Raw genomic sequence first — 21,761 nt, forward strand, 5'->3', positions numbered from 1 at the left:
GAGGGGTGGAGGATGCAGGGCTCAGGGCAAGCAGCTCGGGCCAGCCCCACATGTGGGGTGGGGGTGGCGGGGCCTGGCCTCGTCCCATGTGGTGTCCTGTTTTTCCTTTGGGAAATATGGTCGCTCTAAACTGGCTAAACAATTGAACAAGGATGAAGTGACTCATGTTTTTGCATCTGCCAAAACTGAGTGAAGGGAAAGCACAAATAGTACAAAGTATAAACAAAAATAGTGAAAGCGGAATAATTCAACAGGTACAGTAACACAAGTTATTTAAAAATTACACACACACACAAATTTGATCTTTTTTAACGTTGTCAATGTACAGCTCCTCTGATATCAGACAATTACTGATGAGGCAAGTATGCTCTTTTGACAACAACATATTGTAAGTAATACTGATTAAACTACAACAGTGGCGCTGGAACACTTTACAGTGGGGGTTCTGAAAGCTAGTGGTCCCCAAACTTTTTACTTTGCACCCGTCCAAGCCCTCCTCTCCCCAGAGCTGGGGCCAGGACCGGGTTGTGGCTCCAGAAGGGTGGGGGAACGCAGACAGGTGAGGAGGGTGCGAAGTAAAAAGTTTTGGGGACCACTGGCTTTCAACACAAGTTGTCATTTTAAACCCCAGATGCATGATCAGTCATCCCACATATTACTAACTCTCCTGATGTTATCCCAAGCCTCAAGATGTTACTATTTATTTATATTACACAGACTCATTTGGTGTTTCTTAAAGTGAGGGGAATCTCAGCATTTTCCAAAATAAGTTTCTAGCCCTTGAGGGTGCAAAGGAAAAAAAGCTTGAGGCCTCACTCTTGCTTTTTGAGCATTCGGGGTGGAAAAACTGCATCCCATTACAAAAAAAGGGCTTGAAGTTTGCTTCAGCTACAGTCTTTATATAGAAACTGTTATGTATTAGAGATCATACAACTTTACTTTGACGAAGAAAAAAAAGATCTTGGTTAATCAAGTTATGAATTCACTCCCCCAGAACCAGACAACAAATGGATGTGATCCAGGAATACGGATCCAGCAGAATTACTTAGCTTTAGAAACAGCAAGTTTATTTGTAAAGCAGTAATGAGTGAAACCTCTTACCTCCCAGGTTTGGTGCTGTATTTCTGTAACCTTGCTTTGACTTCATCATATGTTAGGAATGCCATATAGCCAGGGTGTGTCACAGCTAAGAAGTTCCAGTTCCTTAAGATTGAACCCCAAGGCTAAAAAGAACACACAAATAATGAAATGATAAATCCGGTTAGATAATTATAAGTATGTGTTAGAATAAAAACTCAAGACTGATGCAATATAGCTGTTTAAGGCTCTGATCCTTCAAAGACTTTCACATGTGCTTAACTTTATGCATTGTGAGGAGTCCTTCAAAGTCCTTCAATGTGTCAAGTTAAGCACTTGTATAAGATCTCTGCAGGATCAGTATTTCAGGGTTCACTGATAATAACATATGTAGTCCCAGTAAAGTTAAGCGTTATGACATAGTAAGTCTTCGCAGAATTGGGCCCCAAGACAGCATCAAAAGTCTCTCATGAAAGCTGTACAGTTTGTATGAATGCACAGCAAAGAAGCACGTTACAACTTTACTTTTTTAGACAAGACGCTGCATTATTATACTAATAGATTAAGTCTAGTGAAGCACCGATTTTGAACAGTCATCCTTTTTATTATTCTATACTTTCTGATCCTGTCAGTTGTCATACCAGCATTATGGCCAGAAAATGAGATGAACAGTGACAGTATTACTTTCAGGGTATTGATGAATTATCACTGCCACTTCACTTGAGTCACAATTACTTCAAAGAGCTAGCACTGAAGCACACTTGACCTGCCAGATTATTACCTCAAGCAAAACAAAACATCTTTTATTTAGGTATTTCAGGTACCAACATAAAAAAAGTGAGTGTTCAACAACCAACATTGTGAAAGACATTAGTGCCTCTAAGTGGCTGAAGAATTTGTGGGGGTGGGTTGGTGGGTCGAGGAACAGAATAGAAGAGGGAAATCGGGATGAGAGTCTATTCAACTCTCTCTTATGCAATTCCATTTACAGGTAACTTTTTTTTAGAAATATGCTGCTTATGCTAGAAAAGTGGGGATAAAATGTGTCAGTTATGAAGGTTTTTGGTAGCTTCTCTCTGTCAGAGCAACAATTCTTCAGGCGAGCTCTCCAGTTCACAAGTCAAACAGCTCTTAATCAAACTTATCCTCCCACTGTTTAAAACAACAGAACACAAACATTTTTATTTAGAACTTTTCATATTGGATATTCCAGGATGAAACTGTGGATTTTTTAAATAGATGCCTAAGAAAGTTTAAATGCTTTCAATATGATTAATGTCTTTAAAAATAAATTTGCACACAATGACAAATGCAAGAGAATTCCATAATCCAAATGCAATGCTAAGAAAAGTTTTTGCATTTTGTCCAACTTCAGTCTTCCTCCCTACATCCTTATCTTCAGTGAGAGCAGAATGCAGAAGTTGAGTGCTATAATGCTTAATCAGGAGGAGAAAGTTAGTTGTAAAAAAGGGAAGAAGGATATGCAAATATTTTGTACTACAAAAAGACTATACTTCGTGGTACCTGCTTACAATGACAGAATAAAGGCTCTATTGTTTTAAAGCATTCAAAATGTTACACTACCAACTGTAGCACTACACTTATAGTGACACTCTTGCATGGGGAGAAAAAAAGCAACTTAACTTTTAACACTGTTGATACACATAAAAAGTTAGAGAAGTATCTTAAAAATCTAGGGAAGTACATGTAGTCCCTTGGCCAGATTCGCAGCCAGCGTAAACTGATTTCAATAAAATGACACAGATATACAGTAGCTGAGAACCTCACCCCTCTAAGGCAAGAGTTCTCTGCTTCTTTTAAAAGGATTGTACTTAAATTAAAAATTAATCCTAACCAATCTTCTGTTCTTACATAAATTGGTCTTGTTGATTCACTTTATCTAACAGTTAAGCAAGGTAATGAATCAGAGGCAATGCTCAGATAATATAGTAAACAGAAACTAATATAATCAGTTATTTGTTGGTATATGGATCAAGGAAAATAAATCCTATTTCAGACTCAACTCCGCAGTGTAACACAATGTACAAAACACTGCAGGGGCCAAAACAAAATGTATCTCAGCTCACTGCCTTCCCTTTTCATCATTATAGCTAATACAGAGATTAAAAAAGCAAAAAGAAATGTGTATGTCAGATTTGTAAGCAGAGCAGGAAAAACAGGACAGCTTTCTTACTAAGAATAATTGGACGTTACTCCAAACTGTACTAATTTATGGTATAGCCGGTAGGAGTGTTCCTCTTAGAACCTCTTGTAGTCAAACCCCCAAGCCAAGGTTTGGGTTTGTTTACTGCGATCCTAGGCATCCCTGTATTCACACCCTACACCAGGGGCGGGCAAACTTTTGACCTGAAGGCCACATCGGGTTTCTGAAGTTGTATGGAGGGTCAGTTAGAGGAGGCTGTACCTGCCCAAATAGCCAGGTGTAGCCTGACCCCTGACCTCTATTTGACTCCTCCTGCTTCTTGTCCACTGACAACTCCCCCAGGACTCCTGCCTCATCCAACCTACTCCCCCCTGTTCCCTGATACCCTCCCCCAGGACCTCTGCCCCATCAACCCCCCTTCCCTGGCCCCCCGACTGCCTCTGGAACCTCTGCCTCGACTGCCCCCCCACTGCCCCATCCAACCCCTCCTCTCATTCCTGACAGCCCCCCGGGACCCCTATCCCATCTAACCACTCCTTCTCCCTGTCCCCTGATCGCCCCCAGAACCCATGCTCCTGACTGCCTCCTGCCGCCCCATCCGCCCCCCCCCTTTCATGACTGCGCCCCTGGGACTCCTATCCCCACCCAACCCCCCTGTTCCCTGCCCTCTGACCGCCCCAACCCCAATCCACAACCCCACTGCCTGATCACCACTAACCCCAAACTCCCCTGCCCCCTTATCACACAGCCTGGAGCACTGGTGGCTGGCAGGGCTACAGCTGCGCAGCCCAGAACAGCAGGACAGGCAGCCACACTGCCCAGCGGGAGCCAACCACGCCACTGTGCAGCACTGAAACCAGGTCAGGCTGGGCTCTGCAGCTGCACTGCCCCAGGAGCTCACAGTCCCACCGCACTGCACCGTTGGTGCAGTGAGCTGAGCCTGCGGGGAAGGGGGAACAGCAGGGCAGGGCCAGAGGGCTAGTCTCCCAGGCCAGCAGCTCAGGAGCCGGGCAGGAGGGTCCCGTGGGCTAGATGTGGCCCACGGGCCATAGTTTGCCCACCTCTGCCCTACACACTACTGCAATATTTGTACAAAATATGTTTTGTGAGGTATTATATCAAAGCTAGTAACGTGGTAGTTATCAATATCAATGTAAAATGAATGTGCTAACCTTATATATAAAGTTATGAATTTTCTCTGTATGTCGTTACTGGAACATGTTTAAGACCTGACAGTTTAGCCCAGGTAAAGATGATGAACAAATCTGTTCTAGATAAATGAGTGTGGGTTTACCTCAATTTACACATTAGTCATAGACAAAATTATGAAGCTAAACCTGCCTGAACTCAAGAGAGAATTGACATGGCTCCTGTATCCTAGAGAGAGACAGAGTCTGAATCCCCAGGCTGCCTTCCTGACTTGTAAGACAAAGACAATCCCTTAGGGAAAAGAGAGAGAATCCTGTGATATCCTGTATCTCATGTTCACCATATCTATAAGGTTATGATATATTTTGTACAAAGTATGCCTTGCGAGGTATCATGTGAAAACTCAGTCTGCTGAATATTAGTATCCTGTTGAAATGTGTGTAACATCACTGCATATAAAATTATGATATTTTGCTATATCATTGTTACTGGAAAATGTTGAGTTTAGGTAACAGTTTTCAGAGACAAAGACATACTAGCAACCCCAGACAGGTATCAAAGTCAAGTGGGCTATCATTTACTTAAGAAGCCATCTTTCAGCAATGGAGAGATGTAAACAAGATATGGTTCAAATCTCATGTACACAGGGAACTGTTTGTCTACACCCCAGCAGGGAGTAATCCTCAAAGAAAGGAGATTATACAAAGAAGAGACAGTGACCTCCACGTAACCTCTCTCCTCTCTCCGCTCATGACAATGACTCTTGAAGAACTGAACAAAGAGGGGGAAGGGAAGAGTGGTCCCAGACTGGAAAGAGATGCAGCATGTGAAATGTATTACCACTGATGGTGAGGTAACCCTTTTTTGCTTTTAAACTTATTAGCCTTTGTAAAGTTTAGGAATTAATTTGTGTATTTATCCATTTGTTTCTTTTATGAGCAATCCTGACTTATATGCATTGCTACCTGTAATCATTAATAAACTTGTTTTAATGTTTTCTCTAAACCAGTGTAGTTTGGTTGAAGTGTTTGGAAATCTCTGCTTAGGGTGGCACATAATCATTACCCAGTGTTGGAATGATGGAGTTACTATGAGCTCATACAGTCCAGGAGGGTACTGAGTAGTGCAAGAGGCACATTTCTGGGGAACAAGGCTTGGATTAAAGAATATGTGGGTGTCACCCTGTGTGTACTTCATGAATGGCTGGGACAGCATTCATGTAACACAGCTGGGAGTGATTTTACATGCTGGTGGCTGTATATGAGCAGGGCAAGTGTGGTTGTTCTGGCAGCACAGCAGTGTAAAAGGCACTCCAGGCTACAGAATTATGGGGAAACTACTGTTCAGTCGGACAGCTTGTACCCTGGGGAATGTCTCAACTCCATCTTTATCCTTCACCTAGAAGACAAAGCCAGGTGATTTGATCTTTGGCTCCTGGCCTGGCTGGACAGTAAAAAGCTGCGAAGGAGACTGTTGGTGAGAAAAACCATCTTGAACAAAGACAGTATCTTGCTAGATGAAGTTTTAGACTTCTAGATGTGTTTTCACTTTTATTTGCTTGTAACCATCTCTATCTTTATCTCTTTTACTTGGTATCACTTTATCCCTGCTCTTTTGTTTAACTTGATTTACTTTTACTAGAGGCCAATTCAGTGCTGTGTTTGAAGGGAAGGGTGTTTTTAATAAATTGTGATATACTGACTAACACAGCAGGAAACTTAATATATTCTGTAAATGCACAGCAGAAGGGCTGAGGATTGCAGAGAAACATCTCTGAGGAGCTCATGGGCTGGAATGCTCCAATTGTTACCTACTAGCAACATTTGGGCCAGGAGAGCCTTGAGAGGTTTGCTGGTGAGAAAGAGACTGGAGGGGCAGGTAGCTGACACAGTCTAGTAATTGCCAGCAAAACTCATTCTTAATGAGGCAGAGAGATAACACAATGCCCCCACAGCTCTTGGTATCCCCCAGAAGCCTTTTACAGTTACCAAGCTGAAAACCATTTCAGCTTCAACAAAAAGGTTTCAGAATTTTCTACTGAACACAGAAGTTTTTGTTTGGAATAGAAACTTATTCAAACCAGGCAAAGCTTAAGTATTTCAACTGAATTTTGCCATGAGTGTTTTGTTTAACTCAAATCCCAAACTCAAAAGCAAAGCTCAGAAGGTACAAAATCATGTGAGCCAAAAATTCATACAAATCCTTGAAATCCAAAATAGCTGAGTTTTGCACTAGCTCTAGCAAAGGCACCAGTAAAAAACAAACCAACCAACCAACCCTCAAAAATCTTGAAATATAATGATAAAAGATGCATTTGGTTATTTCTGTAAGGGGAATGCTTTGAGTGTGTTTTGAGACTCTCAGCTTAAACAGAGATGGGTTACACCTGAACAATTTTAACTTTGACATATTGGTTCTGGCAAAATTTCAGTTGGTGAAAATAAGAGATGATAAAGAAACAAAAGCCCTGGATTCAACATACCCTCTATCATTCAACTTTTGCAAATGGTCCCTAGCCCTTTAATGGACTATACCAAATCCCCAGAAACGAACATGCCAGAATATTGTGTGTGTTGAAAAAAACTCAACAGATCTGGATCCAAATTTCACATTTTGAGCACATCTTTAACAAACAAAATTTTTCACAAACAACGCATTAAATTGTCAATGCACACTTCAGACAAAGAAAAAACAGCCAGTGCCTAAATAAGTGATAGATTTCATTTACCAGAATTGCATCCTAATAATTACTCCTTTATACAAAGGAGAGGCTAAAGTGAGGAAATTGAAGAATTAATATATCCATATGGATATTTTTATCCAGTCCTCAGAAAACTCAATCATTAGAATGGTGTCCACATTAAAGTACATAATGTAGAATGGATACACATATACAAAAGTTGCATAGCATATGTACACAATTAGTTGTATTAGTTTAGTTCAGACAGACAGTAAAACTCTCAGCAATTCTTCAGCAACTAAAATGACATTGCCAAACACATGACCTGATTCTACTCCCATTCAACTCAATGGCAAAAATACTATTATTAAACAGGAGCAGAATCAGGCCCACATTTAGAATAGATATGATGTATATGCCACATTAATCATACATTTATATACACATTTTAGATTAGCAACCCAGGCCCACTTTTTTTTTTTTTTTTTTTTTTTTTTTTTTTTTTTAGAGTAATCTGAATGCAGGAAAAAAATGCATGAGTTGCCACAACTGCATCACAGTTAGGGTAGCCATGTCCACAAACTATGCACATATTGTTTCATGGATGTATCTTAAAATGTAAGCTTTGATACTAAAAAATGAAAAATAAACAAAGTTAGCTCCATAGTCTAATGTTTGAGTTATTCACGATTTTCCAACCATCTGACTTTTGTTGTTCATTTGGGGACTTACAGACCTAAGTTCTTCCATAATGCTGAATATTTTAAAAATCTTACCTGAAATAGTCTAGTGAAGATATCAAATTCAAAAACTGAAATGTAGTCATTGCAGGTCAAGTCAATGGTAGACTTAAGAGCCATTGCTTCCAAACCAGAGCTTATCTGATGAATCTCATGAAGGCACTGCCGGAACACTTTCCATGGCACTATAGTTCTGTAAGGGGGAGAGAAATGATTTAATAAGATGGCATATTGAAAACATTTTCTTATTTAGACAGCACAACTCAAGCTTGACATTAATAATGTTTGATTTTGCTACAAAAACTAAAGATCAGTTTTTTGCAAGGATTCAGTCAAATGCTAGTACATCTTATTTTCCATTAAAATGATGTTGCTAATCTCCCTCTTATTTTACGCTAAATATTCAAGCCAAATTATTTCCCAAAATGGTGCGGTGGTGGGGTTTTTGGTGGTTTGTTTTTACTGTAAGTGAATTTTGTGCAAGGGAAAGTTGATGGAGCCTCTGGTGCCAAGACTGAAATCCTCTATTTATCCACAGAACAGGTCCAGCAAACCACTCCACATGATCCCAATCTTGACTTTAAGGAAACACCTCTGAGATGGACAAGAAGTTCTGTCTTCATGGCCCTTGGCCTCTGTGCAGACTAACAAGCATGCTACTTAGTGCCTACTGTGAGTTCAGTTTTTGTAATTAAGGCTCATTTATACCAGCTCACTTTGTACAGGCTAACAACCTTCAGATAATAACTGCTATGACATTATTACTCAAGGCTTAGTTCAGATCAGCAACCTAAGGAAGGGAAAGGTTCTTTAATTTATTGCCCATGAGTGTGGCTTGCTCTATTTGACTATATGGCTGTTCTCTCAACCCCCACCTCCTCCCCAAAGAAATTGCTTTTAGAAATGAGAAAATTGTTACAGAATTGAGTAGTAGTGACAAACAAAGGAAAAACTGCAGGACAACAGCAACGGTAATGGGTTATAACAGTTACATGGATATTGGAGTGCAGCTCTTACCATGTCTACAGCTCCACAAATTTGAAAGCTCTTCCATAAATAATCCAAACTATACTTTTCTGAATCCAATTTAGTAGCTAACTTTGAAGCAATGTTTGAGACTTTATTCAATGATCTTGCTCTATTCTTCAGACTAGAAACAAGGTCTACCTGAGCTTTTAAGGAAGGGATTTGGTACTTGAGGAATCAACAGTTCAAGATGCTACTATGCTGGGAGCCTGCTACTGGGGTGGGGGGAAATCCTGCCTCTTTTCGGAAGGATGCAACAAAAACTGGAGGAAGGCACCCCTCAGCCCCACATCCTAGTAGCATGGAGAAAAAGGAGCCTATTGAAAACGAATTCAACAGAGGATGAACAGGTGCTACCATTAAGGAGGAATGACAGCTGAAATGCAACGAAGGCCTCATTCAGCTAGACAGAGGCTGGCTGAGTGCTTTGACATATCCTGTCAGCGTTAACAGGGAATGAGTCCCTTATCCCTCTGCCACTGGCAGTACCTGCCCCTGCTTTTATTTGTAGCTCTGGAGCAAAGTGTGGCAGGCGTGGAAAGAGCAATTCAGAACAAAGACATGCTAAACTGATCCTCTTTAGTAGAGTTGCATTTTGTACACCTCAGGTCCCCTCCCTATCCTTCTGTATCCCACGTCCCTTCAAACTCATCTGCCGACACAAACGGAAAGGTTCTTCTGCCAACCACTATCAATGAAGATGGTGAGATTTGGGACCCCACCCGATGCCCACCACTTGGAGGTGTGGAACCCTTTACAAGCCATGGCAGACCACCTGTCAACAGCTGCTGCTTCCTCTTCCCCCAGACATCCTTATAAAGGTTACTGTCTAAATTCTGTGAGGCATTAAACCCCTGACTGACCTCAATGCCCAGTAGGAGTAGAGAATGGCCTACTTTACAGGATCACATTCTAGGTGATCTGTGGTTATTTGCAAGACTTTAAAATGTGTAAGATTTTGTGTTTTTAAAGCGTGTTTGTGTGTCTATGGATGCTAAAAAAGTCTAAAGAGCCACAAACACAACCCTCACACATGCTATAGATGGGCTTCGGCTCTTTACACTAACTTCAGAAAAGCCCCACAACATTTTTATTCCACAGATATTTTCACATCTCCTTGTCACATGTACAAAGTAATTCAGATTACTTAGCAATATGGAGTTGTATAAGAAAATGATGTAGTTATACACGTCTACCCTGATATAACGCTGTCATCGATAGCCAAAAAATATTACCGTGTTATAAGCAGGGGTGAAAGTAACTTAAAGGACTTGCCGGTACTCCAGAGTCCTGTGGAGGGGCAGGGGCCTCAACCGGAAGAGGCGTGGCCTCTATCAGAAGAGCTGGGGCCTTTAAATCCCCGGGCTTTTAAATCAGGATTTAAAGGGCTCGGGGATTCAGCTGAAGCTAGGAGCCAGGCCCTTTAAATCACCCCCCGGAGCTACCAGCTGCAGAGGTGGCTGGGAGCTCTGGGTTTTGGGCAGGAGTGAAAGTAATTTACATTTCTTACCCATATGGTCTAATCGCAAGCAACCCACCTCTCCTACGTACTTCATGGATCCCTCCCACTGCATGACATAGATAGACAAAATAAAGCCAATATTACTACTACCACGACTGTCTGTAATAAAACTTTACTATTGGAATAAGCCTGAAAAAGTGAAAACTCTGTCACATTTTTCTCTGTCTTCCCTCCTCCTCCAGCCAGGCTGCAGACACTAGGCTCTGTGCTTTCTCCCTGTCTGGCACCGAGCAGCAGCTGCAGGGGCTTCCCTCTAGCTTGCAGCAGGGAGGCTGGCTGAGGGAGGGAGAAGCCTGCCTCCTGCATAACAACAGTTTAAACTCAGCTGTTCACTGCGCGGTTCAGTAACATTTCAAAGAGGATCTGCAAACAGTTGAGACATCACAACCATGATCCTCTGCTGGGGAGGGAATGGAATAGAGGTGAACTTGGAAATGGTTCCTGATTTTGATTGTGTTTTTTGTGTATAGGAGATCCCCTCATCCCAGGGGCAGAAAAGAACTGCTCCTGCCATGGTCACACACACCCTCCCGCTCCCCCCAACAACAACTGGAAGTGAAATTTACAAGGATGCCAGAAACAGCTTCTAACCCTGGGGGCTGAACTGCGCAGGGAACAGCTGAGTTTAAATTGTTCTTATGCAGGCAGCAGCAGCTGGCATCTCAGCCAGTGTCCCTACTGCAAGCTAGAGCCTAGAGGAGAACCCCTGCTGAGGGGGAGGAACGCAGAGCCTTGTCTGCAGTCTGGCTGGAGAAGGGGGAGGGAGGAGATGAGAAACCAATGTGACAGTGAGTTTTCCCCTTCCACCTGCTTTTATTAGCTCTGGATTTAAGCTGTGCAGCCAAATGCTTGTATTTGTTGTGTATATTAGTATTGGAGACAAGATCCCCTCATCCCGGGGGCAGATAAGGATTGCCCCTGCCATAGACAACACACCCTCCCCACTCCCCCAGCTACTGTGAGTGAAATTAACAAGGATGCCAGAAACCACTCCTAATCCCAAGGGCTGAACCACTTAGGGAACGGCTTGAGTTTAAACTATTCTTATGCAGGGGGCAGGCTTCTCCCTCCCCCAGGCAGTCTCCTTTTCTTACCAATCCTCTGTACCTGCTTACTTTCACCGCTGGTTATAGGTGAAACTGCGTTATATCAAACTTGCCTTGATCCGCTGGAGCGTGTAGGCCCCCCACACCCGCGAGCACTGCTTTACCGCGTTATATCTGAATTCATGTTGTATCAGGTCGCATTATATCAGGGTAGCGGTGTATCTGATTGCTCTGCACTAAATAAATACTTGCCAATTCACCTAAATTTTAAAAAGGAGCTTTCAGCTGAAAGCAGAATGCTGTGGACTTGAATTCATATTTCTACTGCAGGGAAAAACCGTAATCTGGCCTTTACTGTATTCATAAAAGCCTTTGGATCTAGAAATCTAAATGTTATTTTAAAGCTTGTATTGAGAAAATCATAAATCATAATATATGATGAAGCTGAACAGATCTCATCAGATATGTTCATCTGTGTATGAAAAACAGGAAACCACAAAGAACTGAAGAGAGATACCACATCAGATGCCATTTAAAAAACAATGCACATCAAATTTTGATCATGGTAAAGAAAGAACAAAATGTTGCACTGACTTTAAAGTACAAAGATGGAAAACCTCTGTGCATCCGTGGTGTTAAAAACTACAGTTATGTATGAATTTAGGTGTCACAATTACAGGAATTAAACCAGTACTCATAAATTAGACTTCCTCTGAGTCTCTCATTAAACTCTCTGAATGGTGACAGCATCAAGATCACAGTACTAGAGTAGCAAGTGTTAGAAGAGGAAATCCAAACCCTTAAAGCTAAAATTAATCTCATATGCAATTGCTATCTCAAAACAATGCAAGCAAAAACTAATGATGAGAGGATTGTCAGGATTGCTCTCCATCTGCAATAGTTTCATGAAGAAAATGATTATTAGATGTGACTGATGTACAGGACCTACCATGCTCTATTCACTTAATGCTATTACCCCTCACCAGCTTAAAAAATTAAATAGATACAAAACTTCAAGGTCAGACACCTTTATGCACAATTCAACTCAGCCTATAACAGAAATGTTCACAGTCGAGAGACTAAGCCAGTGAAATAACGTTTGAATTTTTTTGTGATAATCTTCCAGAACAGATATTAAAAAAAATAAAAATTAAAATTAAAGGTTGAGTCCTTCCAGTTATTTCAACGAGTTTTGGATCTGGCCTGTTGTGCTTTGACCATCATTTACTGTCCCTAGGAAGGCTGAGAACTGCGTGTTGTTAAAATATTCTCATTTCTGCTTCTGATAAAGTCACTATGCAGCTTTTGGCACTAACCAGCTTGGTACTAGCCTACCTGAGGGACTGCCTCTTTTCCCTATGCCATACTGACAGCTGAGGTCAACAGAAGTCCTTGTTCTGGAGCCCTCCTTGTTCGCTAGCAGGGTGTTCTCTGTGAGGTCTCCAGGACTATGGAACTTGTTTCCCCACCACCAGCAGCACCACCACTTTAGTCCAAAGAAGCCTGAATTTCACAACCTCCCAGGCACACTGCAAAAGATGGGGATATGAGAGTATTCAGAAAAGGCTGAGTGTAAACTTCCCACAACAGTAAAGCAGTGGAAAGGAGCTTTGATAGGTGGCTGAGTTCCTGTCTGAATGATCATTTTCATGCTGTTGTGATTTCTGGTATAATATTACATGTTAGGGGTCTACAATTTTGTACAGGTGTCTTTATTATTTAAATCCAAACACATTACTTCAGATGCTGGTATAGAAACTGAGGAAATGAATGCTGAGGTAAGGCTTTATTGAGAACAGTACATTTGTCAAGCCTACTAAATAATGTTAGAGAAAGCTTGCTGCCTTTACAATAAAAGAAAATAGGATCTAGTTCACAACCAAATGCAGTCTGCCTCTTTTCTGCCTTGAATAGTACAAGGTATTTACAGCAAATGCTTTCCAGGCTCTTTGTCTCGTTTGCTGCATCATGCCACTAATGATGCCCAGCATTAGATGTTGACTGGTATTTCTGCACATGCCTGATGAGATGAGGCAGAGCAGTGGGAACTTGTCTGGAGAGAGAGGGGTTACGCACCTCTGCTGTGTTCATCAAGGGGAGATGCAATATGACACCGCCTACCATGTTAGACTCTCTGCAGAATTAGGTTGAATAAGTGCATTCTCTGTTTCTTACATTTAAGAATTATATAAGTGATTACTGGCTGTACAATGTATTGTTAGTGCGGCATTATTCTGGGGAGTATTTCATATTAGGAATACTAGAAGATAGTACAAATATACTATTCTCACTGTAAATTCACTCAAACTGTTTGTTGCTCAAAAAATGGGATTTTTCTTTTTTAAACATATATTTAGCAACAGTGTGTGTCTTTTCTGATGTCTTCTGGGAAGCAGTACTAATTTCAGGAAGTATCAGGCTGTATGTTTTCATTTGTTTATATAAACATGTATTACATGTGCTATTTTGTTATCATCTTGGATGTGCTGTTGTACAATTAATTAAAATCAAAGAGAAAATATATAAGAAAGGAATAAATATGCGAAGTGGCTTGAAACGTACACCTGACTTAAAACACTAGGGAGCTAAGGAGGGCCATCTGTTATGTATTTAGTTGTGTTTTATTTATTTATTTGAAACTGAACTTTTCTAAATTGAAAAAATGTAAAGCTCGTTTAGGGCCTGATCCAACTCGCACTGAAATCAATGGGAATCTCTGCACTGATTTCCCTTTGAGTTGCAGTCAGAGCGTACCCATGCTGATTTAGCAACAACAAAATGGTCCTCTTTCAAGCTTCAGGAAGCTTGTGTTTGATCCCAATGCAGAAAAAGTTTCTCATATACACTGTCCCTCACTGCAGACCTGACTGTATCTTGATAATCACCTTTGGTCTTCCTCTCATCTGAGGCTCCCACCAGAAAAAAACACTCCTAGTGGAGAAGACTCTCTTTCTATTTTCTCTGATAGAGTGTCAGTAGTAATTGCATTTAAAACAAAATTGGTGGCACGAGGTGTGCTCTGGGCAGAGTAAAAGCTTTGTTTTAGACACCTTCTTATGTAAAAAGGAGCTTCAGTAAGCATTTGCCCCTAAGGGTAGGGTTATTCAGGATTCCAAGATACATCATACTCAAACACCAAGCCAAGCTTCCTCCAAGCCATTTGAAGCAACAGGATTAGAGCTCAGCAAGTAATTCACAAATAATTTAACAGATGGATTTAGCTTCTTTTTCTGATCATGGAATATCTAGGAGCAGACCGGGATTTTCTGAAACTTAAGTATTTGCATGTTTTGCTTAAACGAACCAACAACTATAGATTAAAAACTAAATTATCTCTGAACTTTCAGTGTGCAATAGCTGAGTTGCATTGGTCAGATGGGCACATGCCATTGTTTCTCCTCTCTCAAAATAGAGGAGCTCAGAAGCACATCTGGTGTGAATGTGTAACTTGGAAACTGACATTCTGCCAACATCCACGCCAGCACAACTCTCAGAAATGCTGCAGAACTCAAACACAAAAGGGGCATGACTGTGTCCAAAGCAAATGCTTGAATTTTTAAATTAAGTCACCCAGATCTAAACAAAATTCTTTGAATGTCTGAGGCAACTGATGTGGGTTTCACTGAACACAGCTTTCCTATTATTGCTCTGAATGCCCTGCAGTATGAAAAATGGACCTCATGCTTCCATTGGTTCTGAAGCTCAGAGCAAATTACTGTACAAGTCACTACAAAGAAGGCCTGAGAAGATCAGTCACAAGAAAGAAAAAGCACTTCTGCTCCATCATGCCATCCCATTCTATACAACAGTTACAATGATGACCCCATGTGTCAGAAATACAACTGAAGCTTAACGCAGGAGGGTAGGGAAGGGAAAGGAGGGCAAAGCTCTGGGAATAAAGAAGGAGTAATGGACTATGTATCCCTTGCCTAAGCAGTCTCTCTTTGGAGGCTACATGTCAATATTTCCTGAGGCAGCACAGCACACAGCTGTACACAGAGCTGTATACCCACCATGGCTTCACTAGTGAACAATGGCTTCCAAACACCCACAGTCATCAAGGGCCACAACCATCTGTGGGCGGGCATGCTCTGGAACAGCCGAGGGCTAGGAAAAAAAGAGCCTTCTATATTTACGTGGGGTCAGTCCCTATTTCTCCAAATTCCTTTCTCTGTCTACATCAGGAATTGCAACACACGCTACCAGGGATCCAAGTTAGGCCTTCTGCAAAGTCAGTCTCAGATCACGGTGCTTTTGTGACCATACTACTGTTTCTTTTGAAAGTATTTGGGGAACCCATGCTAGTGGCTAATCTACTCATTCAGTACAAAGTTTTTTTAAAAGATTGGGAAGAGGCCGTGCTACCTGCCTCCATGCTAATTTACTTGAACATGGTCTCAACAAGGAATCCACCCCATCCCACAGAATTGACTGCTATAGGCCTAGTGACATCAAGACCATAGTGCAATGACTGACTGGGAAATGACATAACAGACTGAGTTATGTCTCTTAGTCAAAGCAGCAGTGTGCTAAAACAAATTTGTTCGAGGCTTGTCTCTCTGGTTTTACAAACATTGTCAAGTTCAAGCTCAATGTGACATAGTGTAAAACACACTGGTGCATTACAGGTTCCCCTCTGTGCCCAATTCATAGAAGAAATAAGTCTGATCTAGCTTAAAATGTAGCATCTCATGCTTCAGCCAATACAGTGACCAACACAATATTTACTCCAGTTTTTAAGTATCGAGAAGGCTGCACGAAACTTGGGATTTTTTTGGTTGAAAAGTTGCAGTCAGTTTGTTAAACTTGCAGTATCTTTAAAAGTTTGTTTAAAAAAATAGAAAACCCTGCAAACCACAAAACCCCACATCTGAGTGGCACTGCAATCCTGTGCACCAGGTCGCAATGCCACTCAATATTGCAGAAACTATAAAAAGTTGCAGCGTGTGTTAAATTGTGGTTTCTGCAACAAAATTGTGGCCCACCATTTTCTTATAGCCTTAAATATCAATTTAAAAGACCCCACTTATCTGCCATTGAGAAGTCAATAACCACAATTTTTCTAGTCCCATGGGGAAAAAAATCTAGTCTCATATAAGTGGCAATTACTTATTTTTCTCAAAGCTGTAATGGCAGCAGTAATGTACATGCCCAAAGTAGCAAAGAACCAAGCCAGTTCTATTTCCATTAAAACCACAAAGAAGGGGGAAATAACTATTTGCCTCATAAAAAATAACTAAAATCCATATAACTAAAATGCAAGTTTTTGTGAAGGTTTAGCAATCAAGATAAAAGCTGAACAGACATCAAATAATAGTAGAATTATATAAATGAAAATCTGAAGAACACTTACATGTGTGCTACTGATTAGTTTTGCAATATAAAGAGTCATAAATCACAGAATTCAAATCACTCAGAAACAATGTGTGACTTCATAGTAGTTTAGAAATTAGGAGATTGAAAAAAATCTGTTAGATCATCTAGCCCACTTTCCTTGTCAGTGCAGGATTGCTCTCTTTCGTGTTCTGAACATTTTTGAAAAGAGCGGAAACTAAATAAAAGCTGCAAAAAAACTATTAAAATGAGTGAGGAACTGGAAAAAACTAACTTAAAGTTCTATGGAGTAATAAAATATGGATAATGAAAAAATTATCAGATTATGTTTTATGTGCATGTTTACAACCCATTTGGGGTTACTAAAGTTGCTGTAAACAAATGGAACTGCTGATTACATGCCCTACAATTACACAGTTTCATTTAATGTTACTATTTAAGCTGTACATTTAGCTTCACTGTAAATAAAACAAAATAGGGGAAAAGATGCTTTCACACTACTGAAACTACTTGCTTCAAGATCTCCAACTATCCCCTGGATCACCAAGTCTTTATTCCACGCTTATCATACACTGACATAATCGATAAACACCTTCCCTATTGAAATATTTTCCTATCTTAGCTCGTCTGCTGACAGCTCCATCAGCTCCTTTCAGGGGTTCTCCACCTCCACCTCTCCCAACTTCCATGGGTATTCCACAAGGACCTCTCCTTGGCTAACTCTTCATATCTTCAACTATCTCCACAGATGACCCACAAATTGCTCTCTCCAGTCATGACTTATCTCCATCTATCCAAACCTCCATCTCAGCCTGTCTCTCTCGGATATCTTGCTATCATTAAAACTTATGGAAAAAACAATTCTTGATATTCCATCCCTAAAACTCACCCTAGTCGTCACGGGCACAATCACCATCATCCTTGTGACTCGGTCCCTTAACCTGTATACCAGCTTTGACTGTGTTCTCTTTCTAGACTAAGATATATAAATATATATATGCCTGTTTGCCATTTCTTCCTCTGTAACACCTTTAAGGCCCAACCTTTTCTCTCTCCACACATCAGAACTCTCACCTTCATTAACTCCTATCTTGATTAATGCATCTTACTTCTCCTTGGCCTGCCTGACATCCTCTTTGCTCCCTACAGACCCATTCCAAACACCGTTACTAAGATCATCTTCCTGCCCCCATTCTGACCACGTCAACCCTTTGAGTCCCTGCACTGCCTTGACTTTGACACTTGATATTGTGTCATATAAAAGGTTCTGACCCTTACATTTAGGCTCCTTCAATACTTAGCCCTGATTTGTAATTGTCTATTATTTAATGTGCCACAAACCTTCCACTCACTTTGGTCCATGGAGGATGGCAGCCTTCACTGTCAATTTGCCTGTTTCTCTCACAAGCATCTTCACACATTCTTCCATGGCCATTTGTCTGGCCACTATCATTTAGCAGTTTCCTTTAGGAACCCCTAAATGGATCTTGAGGAGGGATTTGTTTGTTTGTTATTTTCTGTTTGCTTATTTCAGGTAAGGGAAATAGGGACAGAAAAGGAAGCAAAATAAGTAAGAGTGAAGGTCAGAAGAAGCTTGAACTGCACAGGTTGCAGATTGCCCAGAAAGGCTGAACACTGGGCACTGGGAAAATCTCTGTTAACTAAGAAGCTCCTGAGCTGAGTACATCCCAGTTTCAGTGAACTGCAGAAGGGGTGTGGCCCAGGAAAAGAAAGCAGGAAAATGACTACCAGTGAAGCAGCAACTAAACTAAAGCTGGCTAGACTGGAAGCAGAAGAGAAGGCAGAGGACCGGGAGTTTCAATTGAAACTCAAAGAAGCAGAGGCAACTGCACACAGAAGAGCTACAGAGGCAGAAACAGGTAGGGAGGAGGCTGCCCACAAAAGAGCCCTGGACTTAAGAGAAAGAAATACAAGCCCAGATGGAGGCCCAGAAGCATAAAGAGGCTGTTATGGAGCTGAAGAGACAAATCCTCCAGCTGCTGGTGCCACTTCCCCAAAAATCCACAAATGGGAGTGACTATGTCCACAGTATGATGAATCCAGCAATACTGCTGAATATTTCATCACCTTTGAGAGACTGTGCACCATCCATGCAATCCCTTAAGATGAAAAGATGACCACATAGATAATAATTGACTGGCAGAGCTCTGGACATAGTCAATAAGATGCCTATTGATGATGTTTCAAATTATGATAAATTTAAGGAACTGGTTTTGAAAGAGTTTCAGATTACACCTGAAACTTACAGGGTTAAATTCAGGAGTCTTAAGAGGGGATCTGGTTCCAGTAATGTGGCTTATGTAAATGAAATGAGAGATCTGGTAGATAAGTGAGTGAGGGAGAAAGACATTACGAAAGATTCCTTTGAAGGAATGTGCGATTTGGTTACTCAGGAACAGTTCCTGAATATGTGCAGTGAAGATGTAAAACAGTATTTTTGGGGAAAAGGTGGTTGCAGAGGGAGAATTAGCTGAGTTTTCAGACTCTTACAAGCAGTCACAAGCTGCAATTAAACCACTGGCAGAGGGGTACAGGGTTGGTGGAAAGCAGAATCACCGTTTTACCCCTGGGAAAAAGGAGGCTGGGCGTTCACCTCCCCATTGCCCTGTTACTCATCCCAAATCTCCTGTACAAGCAGAGAAGCCCAAGAGGTGCTATCATTGTAAGTCCACTGAGCACCTGAAGAATAAATGGTCCTTGCTGAGTGGAAACAGGCAGCAAGTAACACATGAAGTTCCTGCTTCTCAGATCCCGGCTGCTGCCTCTTTCCACACAGAGTTTGTAAAGGTTCCTTCCACACAACCAAGCAATGAGCATATGCATGCTGTTAAACTCAACTGTGAAGTGTTTCTTGGATTGAGGGACATTGGTGCCGAGATTTCTGTGGTCAAGAGGGATCTGACCCAAGAGAAGGATTTGTTGCCAGGGAAAATGGTAGAATTAGAACTGGTGGGAGTTACAAAGTCCTTGCACCTTTAGCTAAAGTACACAGGCAAACTAGTCATTTGCAGGCTGAACTGATGTTGCAACAGCAGCACACAATTTTGCACCGTTTCTACTAGGGAATGATTTCTTTCATGTGGCAGAATCTGTCCCAGGGTTGGTTAGCAGTGAGAAGGAATCTTGTGCTAAAAGCCATGCATGTGTGAGAGAAGTCACATGGACTGCTGAGGAAACAGAAGGGTGCCTCTTAGATTCCTCTGTAACAGTGAAAAATGCAGGGTTGGGGGCAGGAATGAATGTAGTCAGTTCCTGTAGCCGTGGGGCTCAAGGCAAGTCCCAGAGGGAGGGGCTGGACACAGCCAGCTCCTGTCCCATGATCATCTGCCATGGGGAGGGGAATGTTTCACCCTATAGCAGGGGGGTCACCCCACCTGCTGACTGACAAGAAGTTGCAGGTCAACAGGGGCCAGGGCCTGGCTGGGGTGCACAGAGACATGTATCCCAAACGTGGAAGCTGGGTTCCTGGTGACCGCTGTGGAACAGACCCCAGGGATTCTGTAGCTGGAAGCAAGCCCAACCTGAGTGGAAGGTGGGGAACTTTGCTGGCCAGTGAAGGGTCTGTCACAGCTGGTAGCTGTAAGCCCACAGCCGGACCAGGATTACCTTCCCTTCTGGGAGACACAGGAGTGTCTGACACAGAGGGGAGCTCAGAAAGGGAAGTCCAGAGGGAAGGTATGCAGGGGCCAGAGAGTTCACCCACCTTTTGTAGGGAGGGACTTTCCCAGGAGGAGGGTGAAAAATCTGCATTTAAGATGCCAGACCCCTCTCCTGTGGATCAGGGTTTAAGGGAAAACTGAGGGTCAGGTCTCCTGGAGGGGTATCCAGCTAACCTTTTGGGAACAGAGAGTGGGGTATCCAAGGGGATCTTACTAATCCAAAGCACCCTATTGAAATGTTATTTTTGCTATGCTTATAAGAAATAAAACTGTGTTGAAGGCAGGAAGGAAAAAATCTCTGCATAGGTAAAGCTTCACAAGAGAGTGGGGTCCAGCCCAGAGAAATTCCAGAGGGAGGGGGCGAAGGCAGACATGGTTGCAGTACACCCTTTCCTTGCCAAAGCCTCAAAACACATGCCTAAATTAAAAGCCTTCCCCAAAGAGGCAGTAGAATCAGGGTGCACAAAGAAGTGGGAAAATGCAGTAGACATTAAACAAGCTAAATAGTATGAACAAAGCCTGACACACCGTAGTGTGTCTTTTGCTACTTCATCTATGGGTCAAGACAAAGGAATTAATACTAGTGGTAGACCCTTTAAAAATGTGGAACATAGCTGATTTGTGGAAAAAATGCTATGGATGGTGACAAGACAGTTCCCTGAGCCTTTTCAGCTTATACCTGTAAACAGGCTGGAAACTTGGCACAGCAGCAAAAGCACAACATGCCCATGTTGATGTGTGGAAGGAGAAGCTGAGGCACACCACCTCATGGCATTTGTGGCTAAATGCCATGACACCTACACTTTAACAGACATTGCTGTCTGCATTCTGTTAACAATACTACACCCCAATCTGTTTTCAGGCACTTGGGGACCAGGAACCCCAAAACTTCCTAGAACACTTATGAATGACATCATATGGTTTAAAGGCACTGAAAGGGAGTGAGACCAAAGAAACAGGGATTTTACAGGTACTGCTTCCGCCGTGGACAGTGTCCAAATCTCTAGCAGTATGTTCAGGAGAAGGGTGTGATGGTGTAACCGATAAGACTTTATGGAAACATGCTTATGAATGTATCTATGACACAACTGGGATATGTTTTATGTTACATATGCCATGTAACACATGAATATATTCATCCTATTTGTATGCACGTCATTGTTGTATTCAAAGTTATAAATATTGGCTGTATACTTGTTTGAGTTTAAATAGCCTTAGGCCTTGGCTACACTCACACTTTACAGCGCTGCAAGTTTCATGCTCAGGGGTGTGAAAAAACATCCCCCTGAGCGCTGCAAGATACAGTGCTGTAAAGCGTCAGTGTAATCAGGGCGGCAGCGCTG

At 41.8% G+C, this 21,761-nt stretch overlaps 1 protein-coding gene across 7 annotated transcripts in view; it reads right to left on the reverse strand.

Annotated features, from left to right (window-relative positions):
• The window catches only part of CBLB (Cbl proto-oncogene B), a 226,022-nt gene that overhangs the window by 90,461 nt on the left and 113,800 nt on the right, over positions 1-21,761 (reverse strand). For all 7 annotated transcript variants that reach the window (XM_075072562.1, XM_075072555.1, XM_075072552.1 and 4 more), the window contains 2 exons: positions 7,847-8,003; positions 1,102-1,223 (listed from right to left, as the gene is read on the reverse strand). In XM_075072562.1, the coding sequence (XP_074928663.1) occupies positions 1,102-1,223; positions 7,847-8,003 (279 nt within the window). The remainder of the gene's footprint in view (positions 1-1,101; positions 1,224-7,846; positions 8,004-21,761) is intronic.

Source organism: Chelonoidis abingdonii, chromosome 1 (assembly GCF_003597395.2).
Source record: "Chelonoidis abingdonii isolate Lonesome George chromosome 1, CheloAbing_2.0, whole genome shotgun sequence".
In the NCBI taxonomy this organism is placed as follows: domain Eukaryota; kingdom Metazoa; phylum Chordata; order Testudines; family Testudinidae; genus Chelonoidis; species Chelonoidis abingdonii.